We start from the raw sequence: 19,369 nt of genomic DNA on the forward strand, positions 1-19,369 counted from the left end.
ACTGCAGCGTGACCCCAACACACCCCAGGCCTCCCCAGAAATATATGTTGTGTGCTGTCGAGCCCTCTCCTGGACAAGACAAGCTTATATAAAGTCCATCATGTTATTAATAGAAATTATATGCACAAATCCTGTTCTCCCAAACTAGTTTTCCAAAGACTTCAATACAAAAGCACTGGATTAGATAAACCAATAAAACAAGTTTAATAACTACAAAGAGATACATTTTAAGTGAGTCATGAGGCATTGAAGTCAGAAATAATTACAAGAAAGATAAAGATTAAACTCAGCTACTGCCTAACTTAACAAACGATGTTAAATTCGAAGCAAAGTTTTTCTCACCACATGCTGTCAACAGGCTACTGGCCGGAACCTCTTCTTCTGTTCAATGGCTGCTCCCTTTGTCCCTTCTCCTACAGTGAATCCATGGACAGAGTCAGAGAGGATGAGGGGTCCATTGGGGTGTCTGCCCCTTCTTTTTATAGTCCTGTCCCCCCTTTGAGAAGCATTTCCAGCTGGGAGCACGGTCCAGGCAGGCTGTGTGGATGGGAACCCCATGCTATTTCTTTGCCATGATGTAGATTTTTTCGCCCCTGCCCCCTTTCCTACCAAATAATGGCCACTTAGTAGGCCCATCAGCCTTATTTACACCTGGCTGAGGCATCAGTTTCCCTTTGCCTCTGAGAAACTGGTTTGGCTGCTCCCCAGGCTCCCTGGAAAACACACTTTTAGTCATGATCCCAGCTTATGATTATAACTTGACATGGAACTCTGCTCCATGCACTTTGCCATGATGTTCTTGACCAGCCAGTTATGAGTTTTGAAATGATATCTCACAAGGAAGTGGGGCCATCATCTCTGCCTAAGAAGAAATCCCATTGTCTCTGTGCTCTCTTCAAGGCCTTAATTGTAAGGGGGACCTCAGATGCTCCTGTATTGGCACATCTGTCTGTCACACACTCGGCAAGTCATTCTGCCATAACACTGAGGTCTCTGTCAGGGCGTTGCCCAGGAATGTGAGTTTGATGGAGTTGGGCACATATTGTCAGGTAGGTTTAGAGGTGTGTTGTGTTTGACCTATGCTAACCTATGCTGACTGCTTCTCAGACATATCCGGAGATAGAGACATCCCCAGAGAGCTCAGAGCAATGACTTTTGCTCACTCCTGACCTGGATTTGAACCAGGGATTTGGAGGTGAAAGGCTCCCGAGTCCATTATCAGTCCTGTCTCACCTACTCCACTGGCCGCTCTCCATTCAAAGGCAGGTTAGTTCAAACAAAACTAGCCAGCCACACGGAACAGAATGGGCTCTTCCCTCCCTTCCTCTGGTTGTTTCCAGGATCCACACTGGCAATCACAGACAACAGGCTTTGGACTTCCTCCATCAATTTCTGGAAAGGAGTTTGGATTTCTCAGTCCAGAAGAATTTGGGCCACCGTCATCACTTCTCTGGAATTAAATCTGGTCTTACTTCCCCAAAAAGCTATCCCTCCCCTGCATCGCCCCGTACCGAGAGAGGGGTCCGGGATCAGAGTCAGACTGAGAAGGGTTTCAGGGAGTCCTGCTCTGCCTCTGCTCCTGCAGCTCATCCCCAGCTGACAGCAACATGAAGGTCTCTGTGGCTGCCCTCGCCTTTGTCCTCACCACGGCCTGCTCCTCCCAGGCCTCCAGTGAGGGAAAGGGTTTGACATGTGAGTCTCTGTGTTTCCTTTCGGAGGTGGAAGGAGAAAGGTTGTAGCTGTGAGGTGGCTTTTTCTGCCAGCTCCTCCCAGGCTTTGGGCTCCCTTCCCACGTCAGATCCGTAGCCAGCAGCTTCTCTTTGGTCCGGGCAGGATGGAGGGGTCTCTTTCTTGCAGAGGAGAGAGCCTTGGGGGTGCAACCACAAGCGCAGCAAGGTGCCAAATATCTGAGTAGAACTTTCAAACCTGGGTGTGTTGCCCTGAGCACCAGAGATGAGAAAAGGATGGAGGGAATCAATGGAGGAGGAATAGCTCTCCCTGCCTGTTGCCTTCCTCCTCCTCCTCCCCCAATCCCAACATCCCACTGTTGGAGGTCTCCTCTCCCTGCTCCACCCCAATGCCCAAGGGGTATAGAGGCAGGCGGTACTTGTCTTTACCTACATTGTGTTCAGTGCACAGAACTGTACATTGGTTCCTTCCTTCCCTTTCAGTGAGCCCTCATATGACGATCAGCTGCTGCTTCAGCTACAGATTCCGGAAGATCCCACGCAACGCAGTGGCTGAGTATTTTGTCACCAGCAGCATGTGCTCCCAGCCAGCTGTAGTGTAAGTACAGACTTCCGAGCCTGAGAGAGAGGGAGATTTTTGTGTCTCCAGTTGCTGGCCTTGGAGATTTCTTAAGGCCCATTTGATGCATCAATCGCTGGATGGCGTTCTCTGGTCTGTGCGAGGCTGGAGGCCAGAGGAGGTGATCAAGTGGGCCTCGCTGGTATATTGCTCAGGTCCTCAGCAGCTGTAAATCAGAGAACTTCTATTGCCTGCACCGGAGCAAGGCAGGCTCACACTCACTGGGAATGCCGGCATCTTAGCTGGAGAGGGGTCAGAAGAGCCATGAGAATGATGAAAGGATTAGAAACCCTGCCTTCCAGTGATAGACTCAAGGAGCTCAGTCTGTTTAGCTTAACAAAGAGAAGGTTAAGGGGTGACTTGATCACAGTCTGTAAGTATCCTACTGAAAGGCGAACTGTCAGGTTGGAGGGAGGTTACCAGTGGAGTTCCTCAGGGATCGGTTTTGGGACCAATCTTATTTAATCTTTTTATTACTGACCTTGGCACAAAAAGTGGGAGTGTGCTAATAAAGTTTGCAGATGATACAAAGCTGGGAGGTATTGCCAATTCGGAGAAGGATCGGGATATTATACAGGAGGATCTGGATGACCTTGTAAACTGGAGTAATAGTAATAGGATGAAATTTAATAGTGAGAAGTGTAAGATTATGCATTTAGGGATTAATAACAAGAATTTTAGCTATAAGTTGGGGACGCATCAATTAGAAGTAACGGAAGAGGAGAAGGACCTTGGAGTATTGGTTGATCATAGGATGACTATGAGCTGCCAATGTGATATGGCTGTGAAAAAAGCTAATGCGGTTTTGGGCTGCATCAGGAGAGGCATTTCCAGTAGGGATAAGGAGGTTTTAGTACCGTTATACAAGGCACTGGTGAGACCTCACCTGGAATACTGTGTGCAGTTCTGGTCTCCCATGTTTAAAAAGGATGAATTCAAACTGGAGCAGGTACAGAGAAGGGCTACTAGGATGATCCGAAGAATGGAAAACTTGTCTTATGAAAGGAGACTTAAGGAGCTTGGCTTGTTTAGCCTAACTAAAAGAAGGTTGAGGGGAGATATGATTGCTCTCTATAAATATATCAGAGGGATAAATATAGGAGAGGGAGAGGAATTATTTAAGCTCAGCACCAATGTGGACACAAGAACAAATGGATATAAACTGGCCACCAGGAAGTTTAGACTTGAAATCAGACGAAGGTTTTTAACCATCAGAGGAGTGAAGTTTTGGAATAGCCTTCCAAGGGAAGCAGTGGGGGCAAAAGATCTATCTGGTTTTAAGATTCTACTCGATAAGTTTATGGAGGAGATGGTATGATGGGATAATGGGATTTTGGTAAGTAATTGATCTTTAAATATTCAGGGTAAATAGGCCTAATCCCCTGAGATGGGATATTAGATGGATGGGATCTGAGTTACTATAGAAAATTCTTTCCTGGGTATCTGGCTGGTGAATCTTGCCCATATGCTCAGGGTTTAGCTGATTGCCATATTTGGGGTCGGGAAGGAATTTTCCTCCAGGGCAGATTGGAGAGGCCCTGGAGGTTTTTCGCCTTCCTCTGTAGCATGGGGCATGGTTGACTTGAGGGAGGCTTCTCTGCTCCTTGAAGTCTTTGAACCATGATTTAAGGACTTCAATAGCTCAGACATGGGTGAGGTTTTTCATAGGAGTGGGTGGGTGAGATTCTGTGGCCTGCGCTGTGCAGGAGGTCGGACTAGATGATCAGAATGGTCCCTTCTGACCTTAGTATCTATGAATCTATAAATATCCACATGGGGAACAAATATTTAATAATGGGCTCTACAGTCTAACAGAGGAAGGTCTAACATGATTCACTGGCTGGAAATTGAAGCCAGACAATTTCAGACTGGAAATAAGGTGTAAATTTTAATGGCGAGAGTAATTAACCACTGGAACAACTTGCCAAAGGCCATTGTGGATTTTCCATCCCTGACAATTTTTAAATCAAGGATGGATGTTTTTCTAAAAGATCTGCTCTAGAAATGCTTTTAGGGAAGTTCTCTGGCCTGTGCTATACAGGGTAGCCAACTAGATGATCACAGTGGACCCTTCTGGCCAGGAATCTCCAAGTTCTATTACTTCACTAGGTACTTCATTGAGTCTCGCTACAGAGCATGGAACTGCCCCAGTGCAGGTATAGAAAGAGAAACATCAGACATGAATTTATTGAAAACGGTGTATTCATGTCATATTACCCGGAAGTTTTCCCACAGAAAATTTCAATTTTTGTTGAAACTTCATTTTCTGTTGGAAAATCATTCTGCTGGAACATTCCTGACCAGCTGCAGCTGGGTGTGTCTTTCTTGACCATGGCTGGACGAGGGTTTCTACCCAGGAAAGAGAGGCATTTCTGTACCCTTTCCTCCCATCAGCCCTGGCTCAACTTCTCCCCCTATAGGTCTGTCAGCATGGAGTGCCCAGGGAGTAAGGACCACAAACACTGACATATCTGTGCTCATGTCAACGTAGGGGTCAGAATGGCAGAAACTTATTAGATCACAGAGTCAATCAGATACTAAACTGATAAAGCACTGGATGTTCTTAACCCACAAGCTGATGCACCCAGCACTACTTAGATCCGTCCCATCTTGTTAGATACTTTCCAAAGCCAATAATAATGGCTGCAGTAAATTTAAGACAACATCCAAGAATTGCTCATGAGAAAGCCAGAGGGTTTCCCCAGGTTGAACTCATTTGGTTCTCTGTCTGGAAAATTGAAATAAAACCATTTTGAAATTTGCAAATGGAGTTTTTTTGGAATTTCTGTTCCATGAAAAACTTTGAAATTTCAACTTTTCATTCCGATTTTGGATGAAAACAAATGGAATTTCACATGGGCTGGAAATCCCCAATTTCGCTCAGTTCCTCACCCAGCTTTCCTTGCCCAGAGGGAGTTTCAGGGTGAGGCAGGTGAGGTTAAGGAGGGAAACAAATGCAGCCCCTTGACTCTGAGCAGAAAAACTGTTGCAAAAAGTATTGAGATTCTGGCAGCGTTCCTGTCATGGGCTGTGAGGCGGGTTCAGGAAGTGAGGCTGGGGCAAAGGACCTCTCAGGACAGGTGGGCACCAATATGTGGGATCTGTTGCCAAAGGAGGCACTACAGAAGATTGGGGTGTGGGGGCTCTGACAGAGAATCCTTCAAGGAGAGAGACCAAAATGGAGTAATTCGACTGGGATCTGGCAGTGGCTGGAATTAAGCAGGGGGCAGATTTGGGAGAAGGGGTGTTTGGTTCTCTCCACACCCAAAGTTCCTCTCATTCTAACCCATCTGTTTCACACTCTGCAGATTTATCACGAAGAAAGGCCATGGAATTTGCACCAACCCCAAAGATGCCTGGGTTCAACAGTATGTGAACGACCTGAAACGGAGCGTCTCCAGGGACACACAATGGTGAAAGCCACTCTCCATCCCACTGGTGCACCCAGGGCAATTGCCTCAGAGCACTGAACGATCAGCAATGTTTGAAATATCATTTACAACTATTAAAGCAACATTGCTTGTACAGAAACCTGAACCGAGTTGTGTTATTTAGGGGCTGTTTTCTGGGGCAGGAGGAGTCAGGTGACCTGGCCCCATTCCCATCACACATGTGAAGATTTTATTAATGAGACCCCCTTTTGTGCCATCCTAGCTCCCAGGGGCTCATCCTTCCCTCAGGTAAAGCTCAAGCTTCCCTCTGAGCAACTGAGGCAACCTCTCACGCGCTCCCTGCCCTCTGCCTCTTCTTACGCTGCGAATGGTCTTCCAGCACAGGACGGGGAGGACCTGGGCAGAGGAGAGAGCACAGGAGGCCAGCACCCAGGATGAGGATTCTCCAGGTGAGTCTACAGCTGCCTTGTGTCCCTGGAGTGAAGTTGGTGCATCAGAGAATCCATCCCAGAGATTTAAAGGCCAGAAAGGACCATTCTGATCATCTCGTCTGACCTCCTGCATCGCCCAGGCCGGAGATCATCGTGCAGCAAATTCTGCAGTGGAGGGAGTTACTATAACATCTCGTTTAGAACAGCATTTCTCACCCGGGAGTGCATGGCCCTCAGTGGGTCCACAAGACCTTTTGCAGGGGCTGCAGGGTGCCCCGGCTGAAACCCAGTGCCCTGAGATCTGGCACCCCTCCTCCTCCATCCCCAAAGCCAGCAGAGGCACAGGGCAGAAGCTGGGAGCCCCAGTGTCCCCTCACAGTCTGAAGCCAGGAGTAGCTTGGAGCTGAAGCTGGGAGCCTCCCCTCAAGAGCTGAAGTCAGAAACAGCAGGGGAGCCCCCTCACCCACACTGAAGCTGGGAGCAGTGGGGGAGCCCCAGCATCCCACCCTCAGGGCGCCCCCAGGGCTGAAGCTGGGAGCAATGCAGGGCTGAAGGGCCGAGCTGTGATGCTCCCTGCAGGCAGTGTTTTCCCCAGGAATTGAAAGTGGGGTGGGGGTGTTTGACTATACGGGGGGGGGGGTGATGGCTGATTAGGGGTGAGACCATGAGGTCGAAGGTGGACTGTATTGCATGATAGTAAAAACAGAAAATGTTTCATGACCATTTTATTACATTTAACTCATGTTTAAAAATCATCATACAAATTAAAGTTGGCTACTTAAGCCTGCTATGAAGCACTACATGCTACGTCTACATCCTTCTTAGTTTCTTGTTGTAATTTTGCACAACTATATTAATAAACTTCTCGAATGCAGTGCATTCATCTTTGTTGGCTTCTCGTGTGTCCGGTACTTCCAGTCCTTCATGATATGCTCATGATTAGGCAGAAGGTGACTCCTTTCAGAACATGTGTAACCCCCAAGGAGATGACCTCGATTCCTGGGGCTCTGTCTGCTGGCAGCTCAGGGAGAGGCACACTGTCCCTGGTAGGGTTGGGGAGCCAAGACAGACTCAGAGTCTGCCCAGCAACCAATACGGAGTGAGATGCCTCTCCCAGGGAGCTCAGGAAAGGGGAGAAGCCATTTTTTTAAGCAGTCTGGAGCCAGGCAGGGCAAGGGCAGGACTGGCTGTGTGGGGAGCTGGTAAGTCCCAGGCCTGCATGCAGGGTTCCCCCTGCGAACTGGCCTCTCGGGACCTGACAACAAGATCCGTCAGCTGGGCTTTTCCCTCTCCACTGATGACTCCCACTTTGTAGAGTTTTGCTGGGAAACTTCCTCAGCCAGGCTGAGTTACCCCCAGCTCCCTGGGTGAGACCAGTCACCACACGGTCAGCTCTGCTCTGGCTGCTAGTCCAGGGCTGGCCTGCTGTGAGTGTGTCTGGATGCTGGGCTAGGAGATGACAGTTTGGGGTTTAGTGTAGTTGTGTAATCTGCACCTTGAGCCCCACACCCCTTTGGGGAGAGGAAATCCTGGGACCAGAAGCAGCCTGATTCCTGCCTGAAGAGGATCCCTGCCAGCAGAGATCAGCCTCTCTGCAGTGACCGAGGAGTCCAGAGTCATTTCTGAACCTTAGGATCATTCATGGACTTTGTGAGTGCACTGTCTTTTAGTGAGTCAGTCAGGGAAATTGTTTTGGGGACCCCCTTCTCCCTGAACAGTGTCCTCAAGCCAGGGAGTATGGGTTTGGGGATTTTATAACCTGCTGCATATTAAACCCGTGGAGGGACTTACCACCTCCTCCCACTTGTGAGTCCTTTGGGCTGTACTGAACCCAATCAGCCACACCGCTAAACCACTGCAGAGAAGATCTCGTGGTCATAGGTCATCAAGCATGTAGCAATGGGACACTAATCTTACATTTGTTACATCAGGTCCCATGACTGGGGAAAGTCACGGTTATTATCAGCGTGGGCACCGGTGACCCTAAGAATAGTGTTTTACTTTGTTATATTTGTCTCCTGTTTAATATAATTACTGTGTTGAATATATTGTTTGTGTTTGTGTTATTTCTTGGGAGTCTCCAACTGTCTGGCAAGTAAGTGGGGGTTACCCTGTGGTTGGAATTTTCCTTCCAAGCTGCCCTGGTGACCCTGCCAGGAGGGGGGGTGGACACACCACAAAATAAATTCATAGGGAAAAATAAAGAAGATACACCCTGTTGAGTAGGTGGCGGGATCCAAAAGAACCCAGACCTGTCCATCAAAACCTGTCAGCAGATGGGCATTAAAGAAGGTAACTGGATGGAGAGGGGGCACTACACACAAAATTCTATTCAATGAGGAAAAAGAACACTCAACTGTAGCTGTTGTGACTGGGAGTAGCAAGAAATGAATTCCTACTTCTTTCATCCCAGGAAACAGTACAAAGATCAGGTCGAACCAGTAGTGATTGGTCCTGCTTTGAGCAGGGGGTTGGACTAGATGACCTTCTGGGGTCCCTTCCAACCCTGATATTCTATGATTCTATGATTCTATGATGATAAAGAAGAAGAAGTTGAAGTCAAATCTTCCTTTGTTCGTCGTCGTATGATATTCCACTCTGTGTTCAAATTCTCTATTCTGTCCTGAACACATGGCAGCCCCCAGGTCATGCCTCACTCCACTCACTCCACTCAACTGTTGGTGTTTTATAGGACAGGCATCTGTAAAAGCTACGTGGAGGTTGAGTAGAATCCAGAAGTCGCTGTTGTTGATTTGTAAGAATCAAGTCTGTGTACTTTTTTCAGCTGGCTTAACAAAGACTTCTTGTCCTCTTCACTTAAGTAGTCAATATAAGTGCCTTAATTAGTCAGCTTATGAACTGAAGTCTTTGCTTCTTCCAGTACGTTTTCAATGGATATCTCTCTGATTGATACAAGTGTAACTTCTATTGATGGACTGTTGTAGCAGATGCCTGGATGGCATTGTTTAATGACCCAAGTGGTTTCAACAGTAGATTTACAAGAGAGAGAAGCAATAATCTTCTCTGAACTTAGTAGCAAAAGTAGTCCACCAGCCTCACTATTTAGATCTGTCCTATCTTGTTAGATACTTTTCAAAGCCAATAATAATGGTTGCAGTAATTTTAAGACAACAGCCAAGAATTGCTCATGCTTTTCAAAGCCAATAATAATGGTTGCAGTAATTTTAAGACAACAGCCAAGAATTGCTCATGAGAAAGCCAGCAGGTTTTCCCAGGTTGGACTAATTTGAACTTCAGTCCCAGTGTATCTTCTGTTTTTTCCAAGATGTTCAGTCCTTTTGAAATCTTGCTGGAAAAAAGGAGTATAACGAAGACATTAAATGTATGGCTTTTTTAACATCTTTTGAAAATTCTGCTGCTCGAACTAGCACTAGTTGGAGTAGATGGCCTCTGCAGTGTGTATAGGAGAGATTAGAGCTTGTACTCCACTATGTCTTCCAGAGCAGTTTGCAGCTCCATCAAATGCACAAGCAGCCATCTGTTTGGGGTTCAATTGACAAGCATTTAACTTTTCTAAGATGTGGGTTGTCACAGATGCAACCGATGTGTCTTCTATAACCTGCACATCTAGAAATGCATCTCCTGGCCTATCACTGACATCAAGTTAATATACGCAATGATTTAATACTTGACACCCATTTGTATCGGTGCCTTCATCAGCCAGGTGTCCCCAATTTCTGAATGCAGTGAGAGTTCTTCACTTTTTCAACTGCTGAGTCTTTCACTGTTGCACCACATGTTCTAACCAGTCAGTCCAACTTCAGGATGAACAAGTGACAATGCACTTAACATTGGCCCCCAGTCTGTAGTGTGCAGTGTCTCTTACTTAAATAGAAAGTAGGATTCGACAATCATATTTGTTTGCATAAACTGTGTTGTCTCTCCAGCATTCTTAACAGCCTCATTAAGTACTTCTAAAATTGGCTTTGAGAGTGACTGGCTTATAAGGCTTTCTGCATGTTGCAGTCCAGAGGCTTGGTGTTTTGCAGCGTTTTCACATAGGTTGTCAGCATTGGTTTGCTGATCAGTCTGGCAAACCAAGCTCCTCCACTTTTACTATATAAATCCATGGTACGCTCACATCTTGAATACTGCGTGCAGTCCTGGTCACCCCATCTCTAAAAAGATGAATTGGAGTTGGAAAAGAGAAGGGCAACAAAAATGATGAGGGATATGGAACAGCTTTCCTATGAGGAGAGATTAATAAGACTGGGACTTTTCAGCTTGAAGAGGACTAAGGGGGGACATGATTGAGGTCTATAAAATCTTGACTGATGTGGAGAAAGTGAATATGGAAATGTTATTTACTCCTTCACATGACACAAGAACTAGGGGTCACCCAATGAAATTAATAGGCAGCAGGCTTAAAACAAACAAAAGGAAGTATTTCTTCATACAATGCATAGTCAATCCGTGTACCTCCTTGCCAGAGGATGTTGTGAAGGCCAAAACTGTAACAGGGTTCAAAAAAGAACTAGATTTAAGTTCATGGAGAATAAGTTCATCAGTGGCTATAAGCAGGATGGGCAGGGATGCTGCCACCTGCCACTGTGACCTCTGTGAACTGATCTCTTGAGGTTCCACCAGCTCTCAGTTATTTTACCTCTCAATGGAGGAACCTCACAGCGAGTGCAGGCTGGGCTGTCTCTTCCACAGAAACACTGTCCCACAGCAGATCCAAGCACTTAGACCTGATTCTCAGTGATTTCAGCTGCAGTGGTCACTTAACAGATCCTAATCAGCTCTCTCTCTAAACATGGGAGTGTGGCAGGCCAAATAGTGCCTGTGACTCATATGCAGAGCCCACACCACCAAGCAAAACCCCTGCCCCCACCCCCTCCACTGGGATCTGCCATCCAAACCCCATGCTTAGCGAGTGCAGCTCAGTTGCGGGTGACCAGGGCTTAAGTTGTAATGAAAGAGGTGCCGGGGCTCAAGCAAGTTTGTTACTTTCATAAGGGATGTGGCAAGCCCAGAGGTCCCAGAGGCTGAGCTATGAATTGCCAAGCCTAGATATGCCGAGGCTCAGACGTGGCAAAAAATAAGCACTGAGGGTGACCTCCTCAATCAGGACAAGCTAAGTACAGTTCTGCTGCCCTTTACTCATACAGAAGGATAACAACATGTCATTACCCCTGCATTCAATACTATTATGATTTGTAACCCAACTCCAGCCAAAATTGATCCCTTGGGCAGCACAGCTCTGTTTGCTGGATACCTAGGCAGAGTAGGTGAGTTCATGTAAATACAGTCTGGTCCTGAAGCCTTTTGAGGAGAGCTCATTCAGATCTAGCTTACAAATCATAATTTAAAATTATTAGGTTGGCCAACATTGCTGAAACGAATGAGCCGACGTTGTCAAAAAAAAACAACAGCTGTATGAGGAAGCTAGTCTTTGTTCAGACTTTTCAAACCTTTTATGCTTTCTCAGGTACAGGTATTTTCTCATATACTGTGTATGCTTTCTTGCAGAACACTGGAGCCAGTTGAAAGCAGTAATCATCAGTGCCTGTGAGGAAACCATAGGCTACCAAACCAGAAAACATCAGGACTGGTTTGACGAGAATGATGCTGAAATTGAGCAACTCATCAATGAGAAGAGAATGGCATTTCGTGTTTGGCAGAACAACATAAATTGTAATAGAAAGAGAGAATCCCATACCAAGGCAAGGACGGAAGTACAATGTAAAACCAGAGAATTCAAGAACAAATGGTGGACTGAGAAAGCGCAACCACTCCAACATGGGGCACGGGTCACTTGCTGGAGGATTCTCTGCTCCTTGAAGTCTTTAAACCACGATTTGAGGACTTCAATAGCTCAGACATAGGTGAGAGGTTTCTCGCAGGAGTGGGTGGGTGAGATTCTGTGGCCTGTGTTTTTCAGGAGGTCAGACTAGATGATCATAATGGTCCCTTCTGACCGTAATATCTATGAATCTCTGAATCTCGTGGACATCCACAATACATGTGGTTTCTTTAGTGCCACCAAGGCTGTTTATGGGCCAATTTGTGATAGTATGAATCCTTTTCGCTCTAAGGACGGAACCACACTTCTGAAGGTCAATTAAGCCATCAGTTCTCACTGGAAAGAACATTTTGAAGATCTCCTTAACCGTAATTCTGTGATAGCAGATGAAGTCCTTGAGCAAATCCCTCAACGACCATTTAGGGATGAGCTCAGAGACTCTCCCAATTTGTATGAGGTACACAATACCACCAAGCAGATGAAGAACAAGGCAGCAGGTCTAGATGGGATCCCCGCTGAAATCTTTAAAAAGGGTGGATCAGAGCTAATTCAGCAGCTTTACCTGCTTATCCTTAAAATCTGGATAAAGGAGGAGATAAAATGAGGGATGCCCTGATTGTCACTCTCTTCAAGAAAGGGGATAAAGTGGATGATGGAAATTATCGTGGTATCTCCCTCTTAGCTATTGCAGTCAAAGTTCTAGCTTGGATCCATGCAACCTGCTTTCTGCCCGTCAGAAGAAATTTTACCGGAATCACAGAGTGGTTTCCAACCATGTCATGGAACTGTGGATATGATCTTCACAGCATGGAAGCTGCAAGAAAAGTGTCAGGAGCAAAACCGACCACTATACATGGCTTTTATTGATCTAACTAAAGCCTTTGATTCAGTGAGCCACCATGCCCTTTGGACTGTACTTTCTAAGATTGGATGTCCTGATAAATACATCAATGTCCTAAAATTGCTTCATGCTAACATGAAAGCAACTGTTCTGAGCAGCACTGGCTCCCAGAGTGAACCTTTCAAAGTACAAACAGGAGTCAAACAGGGCTGTGTCATTGCTCCAACCATGTTTGCGGTTTTTATTGCCATCATTCTTTATCTAATTCCATCATTTACAGAATGGATGGAAAGCTGTTCAGGCTTAGCAGGCTGAAAGCCAAGAGTAAGATTTCTACATCTATTGTGGAATTTCAGTATGCTGATGACAACACAATCTTTGCCCACTCTGACAGGTTTCAGAGTAGCAGCCGTGTTAGTCTGTATTCACAAAAAGAAAAGGAGTACTTGTGGCATCTTAGAGACTAACAAATTTATTTGAGCATAAGCTTTCGTGAGCATACGTCGAATGCATCCAATGAAGTGAGCTGTATGTCACGAAAGCTTTTGCTCAAATAAATTTGTTGGTCTCTAAGGTGCCACAAGTACTCCTTTTCTTTTTGCCCACTCTGAGAAAGATCTTCAAATTATGAATGTGTTTGCTGATGCTTACGCATGTCTTGGTTTCACTCTTAATAACAAGACGACTAAAGTGCCCTATCAGCCCTCTCCAAATAAGGTATTGCATGCCCCATCTATTGAAATCAATGAAATGGCACTGGAGAATGTTGACCATTTCCTCTACCTTGGAAGTCATCTCTTATCCAAAGCAGATGTTGATGCAGAAATTCAACATCGTCTGAGCTGTGCCAGTGTAGCTTTTTCTCACTTGCGGCACAGGGTTTTTGAAGATCACGACATTCAAACTGACACCAAGCTTCTTGTTTATCAAGCCGTTATGCTCCCAACATTATAGGTCCAAAACTTGGACAACGTATAGACACCACTTGAAAGTCCTTGAAAGGCACGATCAATGCTGCCTTCATAAGATTCTGAAGATCAAATGGGAAGACAGGCGCACCAATATTAGTGTCCTGGAAGAGGCAAAGACCACCAGTATCGAGGCAATGATCATCCGTCAGCAATTCCGCTGGACTGGTCACGTTGTCCGGATGCCAGATCATCACCTCCCAAAACAGGTCCTTTTCTCTCAGCTGAAAGAAGGGCATTGTAATGTGGGTGGATAGGGGAAGCATTATAAGGACTTGCTGAAGGACAACCTAAAAAAGTGTAATATTGACATTGACACTTGGGAGACACTTGCCCAAGATCGCTTAAAACAGAGTGAAGTCCTACGTGATGGTCCCCTGCATTTTGAACTTGCTCACTGACAAGCTGCAGAGGACAAGAGGTGCAGGAGAAAGGAGAGACTGGTTTCCAGTCATGGTCAACAGCCTCCTGCTGAGCTTGAAAACATCTGCCTCATTGTAATAGAACTTGTGGTTTAAGGATTGGCCTTATTAGCCACCTGAGGACCCATAACTCCCATGGAGGATGATCATACTCAGTAGCGAGTGATCACCCATCATCATCATGCTTTTAAAGTGTGTATTAACGTTTTGATTTCAATTCAAATTTCCAACTAATGACTAAATTGGCAATCATGTAACTAGCTGACAACTGGAGGGTGTTGAGGAAATTCAGGGGTCCCTGAAATCCCTGCCCATTTGCAGAAGCCCTGAGCCCATCGGCAGACTTGGGGGAGCACAAGGGGGAGCCACTGCAGTGCCTTACCCAGAATGGGTAGCCCCGGGGGCAGCTCCAGCCCCCCTCCCCCTCCTCATCTCCCCCAGTTCCCCTCAGGCCTTGCCTTCTGGCCAGGTTGTAGGTGGGAAGCCAGAGACAGGCCGTGTGGGGCAGCTATTCCTCTGGCTAGTGGTGCCGTGGAGCGGGCAGCCATGACATTCCCCAATTGGCTGCTGGTGCCCAGGTATGCGGCTGCTCCCCAGCTCCCAGCCCCCTTTAACTCCTCACGCAGCCGGTAAGAGCTGCCTGGGTGGGGAGACCTGGTTCTGGGGCGGCAGAGCCCTCAGGGAGTAGCCACCACAGGGAGAGCCCTTATGACACACAGCCCCTAGCTACCCCCTCCCTACACCCTGAACTACCCCCATGTCGCACACAGCCCTAGCTACTCCCTGCCTGGACCCTGAGCTAACCCCTGCCCACACACAACCCCTAGGTACTCCTTGCCTGCACCCTGACCTACCCCTCACCCGCACACAGCCCCTAGCTTCTCCCTGCCTGCACCCTGAACTACCCCCCTGCCGCCCACAGCCCCTAGCTACCTCCATCCCTGCACCCTGAACTACCCCCATGTCGCACACAGCCCCTAGCTACTCCCTGCCTGGACCCTGAGCTAACCCCTGCCCACACACAGCCCCTAGCTACCCCCTCCCTACACCCTGAACTACCCCCATGTCGCACACAGCCCCTAGCTACCTCCATCCCTGCACCCTGAGCTAACCCCTGCCCGCACACAGCTCCTAGCTACTCTCTGCCTGCACCTGAGTGACCCCCACCCGCACACAGCCCCTAGCTACTCCCTGCCTGCACCCTGAGCTATGCCCCTGCCTGCACACAGCCCCTAGCTACCGCCCTCCCTCCACCCTGAACTAACCCCCTGCCGCACACAGCCCCTAGCTACCGCCCTCCCTCCACCCTGAACTAATCCCCTGCCGCACACAGCCCCTAGCTACCCCACTCCCTGAGTGGTTTCCTGCACCCTGAGTGGTTTTCAAGCTTTTTGAACTGAGTCTCCCCTTTGAGTTATATTTTTTTGGTTGTGGTCCACCCTGCGTGGCCTGCTGAGGTGAGTCAGGGAGTGCAGGTGGCACTCCCTCCCTGGATGGCATTGTGTGGAGCTGGCCTGAGCCCCGCCGGCCCTTGCCCACCCCCAAAAATAAAAGTCAAACTATGCCTATGCCCAAGGCCCCACCCCCCATCGGCCTGGAGCCCCAAGACCTCCCCTCCTTACCCCTGCTGGACCCTGGAGTTTTTATAGCATTTCAAGGGGGGCCTCAAAGAGAAAAAAGTTGAGACCCCCGGTGTAGAGGGTCCCCAGTCTCAGTATAAAGCCCCCAAGTGGTGATGAATAGCCGCACCCCATGGGGCGCAGCTCCCGTGGCCAATCTGCTGTACTGATCAACAGTTGCAGCTTCTCTCCAGTTTGAATTGTTTAACATCCGCTCCCAGCCATCGGACCTTGCGCTGCCTCTGTCTACTGGACTCAAGAGCTTCCCAAATGCGCATATCGTCTCTCCATGTAGGTCGGGGCGAGCAAACCTTTTGGCCTGAGGGCTGCATCAGGTTTCTGAAATTGTATAGAGGGCCGGTTAGGGGAGGCTGTTCCAACCCAAACATCCAGGCATGGCCCGGCCCCTGCCCCTGTCCCCATCCAACCCCCGCCCCCTGCTTCTCGCCCCCTGAAGGCCCTCCCAGAACTCCTGCCCCATCCAACCCCCCTGATTCCCTGACCGCCCTCAGACCCCCCCGCCCCTAACTGCCCCCTGCCGCCCCTTTCAATGCCCCCTTTCCTTCCTGATTCCCCCCCGGGACCCCTACCCCCATTCAACCCCCCTGTTCCCTGCCTTCTGACCACCCCGACCCCTATCCACACCCCTTACCGCTCCCGAAACTCCCCTGCCCTCTATCCAACCCCCCACTCCCTGCCCCCTGACCATGCTGCCTGGAGTACCAGTGGTTTTCAACGCAGCTGCACCAGGACTGGCAACTGCGCTGCACAGCACAGAGCATTGGGTCAGACCGGGCTCTGCAGCCCCCCCGCCCAGAGCATTGCATCGCGCAGTGGCATGGCTGTGGGGGAGTGGGGACAGCAGGGGAGGGGCTGGGGGTGAGCCTCCCCGGCCAGGAGCTCAGGGGCTGGCCAGGACAGTCCCACATGCTGGACGTTTGCCCAGCTCTGATGTAGGTTCTAATAGACTGTGATCAGTGTCCTCTTACGCCCATGTGTGATGTACACAGAAAAGCTCATGGACGTGCCGTTTGGCAGTACGGTGATCATTTTTAGCATTCAGAGTAATTAACCATTGGAACAATTTACCACGGGCCATGGTGGATTCCCCATCACTGCCCATTTTTAAATTAGGATTGGCTGTTTTTCTGGAAGATCTGCTCTAGGAATTATTGTGGGGAAGTGTGACAGGGCGGCATCCCTCTCTGTTCTAGCCACAGGCCACTCCTCGTGGTCAGACGCCTTGTGCAATGCACTGACACTGGTGCAGCTCTGTATTTACAATAGCCTACGCATTGAGAGCAGAGCTAAGGCTGCTGGGGACACCTGAGCTTTGTGTGAGGGCAAGAGGAGCCAGTGGGAGGTGGGATGGCACAAGAGGGGGAGGGTCTCCTCTATAGTTACAAACAAAAAGGCTTATTAAAAGAATGTTAAGTTTGCAGAAGTTAGGAAATGCCAGTAGTGAAGCTGCATGTGCAACCTTAATTTAGCCCCTTGTCTGTATCTTGCATTATGATAATCTTTAATGACAAGATCACACACACACACACACACACACACACACAACCATACCCTGCCTCCTTCAGTGTCCAGGGTACAGGACTTAAATTCATAGGCCAGGGAAGGCTCAGGCTGGACCCCCAGTTGTGAGATTTGGGGGGAAGTTTTTTCTTTATTATGCCCCATGCAAGTTCTGGAGGCGGTATGAGCTTTTCAGCTTTTTGGGTTCATCAGTAACTTTCCTGGACTCCAGAGAGATTACTGAGGAACCCAGGAAGCTGAGTAGCAAAATCACTTCCTCAGCTGCCCCAGAACCTGCATGGGGCATAGCAAAAGCTCAGGTTCTTCTTCGGAAAGAGCCACTGTCACTCTGCGGATTTTCCTGGCTGGCTTGGGGTCTGGGGATGGGAGGTGCGGCACAGCTGGCCCAGGGCACCTCCTGGCAGGTGGGGGGCTCAGGACACCTCCAGGCAGGTGGGGGGGGCTCGGGGCTTCAGCCAGCCCGGGCACCTCCAGCCAAGGGCGGGGGCTCTCAGGACTCCAGGCGAGGGGTTATGGGGAGCTTGTGGCTCTGGCCGTACAGGAGGGGCGTGAGGCCAGAGCCAGGGTCTAGCCTCCCCAGGGTCATGCCACCCATGGCTGTCAGTCAATATTTTCAACCCCTCTGGAGATTTTATAGCCTGTTGTGGGGGTGGGGAGTGTCCAGGAAATACTCTTTGAGAATTTAAGCCCTGCCAGGCTAGATGGTGACCACTTCCTGAGCAGCTATTCAATATTCTGTTTTACCCTCATTGTTCAGCTTGTGGCCTGAGGCCCTGTTTACCGCAGGCAATTCACACTCTGCTCTGAAGACAGTTGTTAATCTCCTCAGGGGCTTTTCTAAGGTGCTCATCACTTTAGAGCAGAAGTTCTAAAACTGAGGTCCACGGACCACCAGTGGTCCATGAGCTCCATTCAGGTGGTCCGCGGATAGTTCCCTCTAAGGTGCACTCCTGACTGGCCGCACATGAGCCTGAGCCTGAGCTCTGTGGCTGCTGTGGCAGGGGAGAGAGGGAGAGACCCCCCTCCTTCTCAGTCCCAGCTTGGGGGCTGCCATGACGGGGGAGAGAGGGCACATCCATCGCATTGGAAAGGTAAGACTACTGATATTAAAATGAGTTGTGTGCTTTTATTTATAGAACAAAAAATGTTAATATTATTAAAGGTTTTTTTTATACAGTGCTTTTATCCAAAGCTCTTTACAATAGTTAGCTAATGGCACAAATAACATTTGGAAAAGCGGCAAAGAGTCCTGTGGCACCTTATAGACTAAAAGACGTATTGGAGCATAAGCTTTCATGGGTGAATACCTTCTTCGCTGGATGCTCCAAGACGTCTTTTAGTCTTCAAGGTGTGTGACAAAGCTCTGTCCTTGCCTCCGTGGGTCCCGCATTTCTTGGTGGATTTCGCAAGCCTCAGAGGCTCACTGTGACCCTCCACGTAACCCTTCTCTCTCTAGAGGCAAGGGTCACAGTCTACTGAGCCATTTTCATCATAAGCCAGCGAGGGAGGTGAGGAGAAGTTATCCTTCCTTGCGCAGTCTCTGTTGTCTCCCAGTCTCAGTGATTAATCAGGGGGCAAAGGTGGGGGGGAGCCTAGGCCCGCCCTCTACTCCGGGCTCCAGCCCAGGGACCCTAATAGTATCACCTTTTAGAAACATGACATGTACAGTTCCCTGGGCTACTTCCCCCACAGCAGCCCTCACTTCCTTAAGCTCCACTTCACCCTTACCTCAGGGCCTCCTTCCTTGTGCCTGATATGGTGTGTACTACTCAGCCTCTCCAACAGCGCAACTTCCTCCCACAGCTCCTGACATGCACCCCCACCTGACTGACTGGGAGGCTTTTAACTAGTTTCAGCCAGCCCCTGATTGGCTTCAGGTGTCCCAATCAACCTAGCCTTCTCCCTGCCTTCTGGAAAGTTCATAATTGGCCACAGGTGTCTTAACTAACCTGGAGCAGCTTCCATTTCACTTATCCTGGTCCCAGGGATTTGTTTAGCCTGGAGCGAATCTCTCTCTCTCTCCCGCTACTCTTCTATAGCCTTCTAGCTTGGAGGGAGGTGGGAAGCTGCTACTCCTGCT

At 48.6% G+C, this 19,369-nt stretch overlaps 1 protein-coding gene across 1 annotated transcript; it reads left to right on the forward strand.

Moving 5' to 3' along the window:
* The first annotated feature begins 1,607 nt into the window (after nt 1–1,607).
* On the forward strand, nt 1,608–5,724 carry LOC119844705 (C-C motif chemokine 14-like). The gene is made up of 3 exons (XM_038375942.1): nt 1,608–1,692; nt 2,172–2,286; nt 5,616–5,724. Exons 1-3 carry the CDS (start codon nt 1,608–1,610, stop codon nt 5,722–5,724), a joined length of 309 nt encoding a protein of 102 aa, XP_038231870.1.
* Nucleotides 5,725–19,369: the final 13,645 nt, after the last annotated feature.

The sequence above is a fragment of the Dermochelys coriacea genome, chromosome 17, assembly GCF_009764565.3.
Source record: "Dermochelys coriacea isolate rDerCor1 chromosome 17, rDerCor1.pri.v4, whole genome shotgun sequence".
Taxonomy (NCBI): Eukaryota; Metazoa; Chordata; order Testudines; family Dermochelyidae; genus Dermochelys; species Dermochelys coriacea.

Coding starts and splice junctions, on each gene's coding strand:
- LOC119844705 (XM_038375942.1), top strand. CDS start 1,608: ATGAAGGTCTCTGTGGCTGCCCTCGCCTTTGTCCTCACCACGGCCTGC. Junction 1,693..2,171: donor TGAGGGAAAGGGTTTGACAT/GTGAGTCTCTGT, acceptor CTTCCCTTTCAG/TGAGCCCTCATATGACGATC. Junction 2,287..5,615: donor TGCTCCCAGCCAGCTGTAGT/GTAAGTACAGAC, acceptor CACACTCTGCAG/ATTTATCACGAAGAAAGGCC.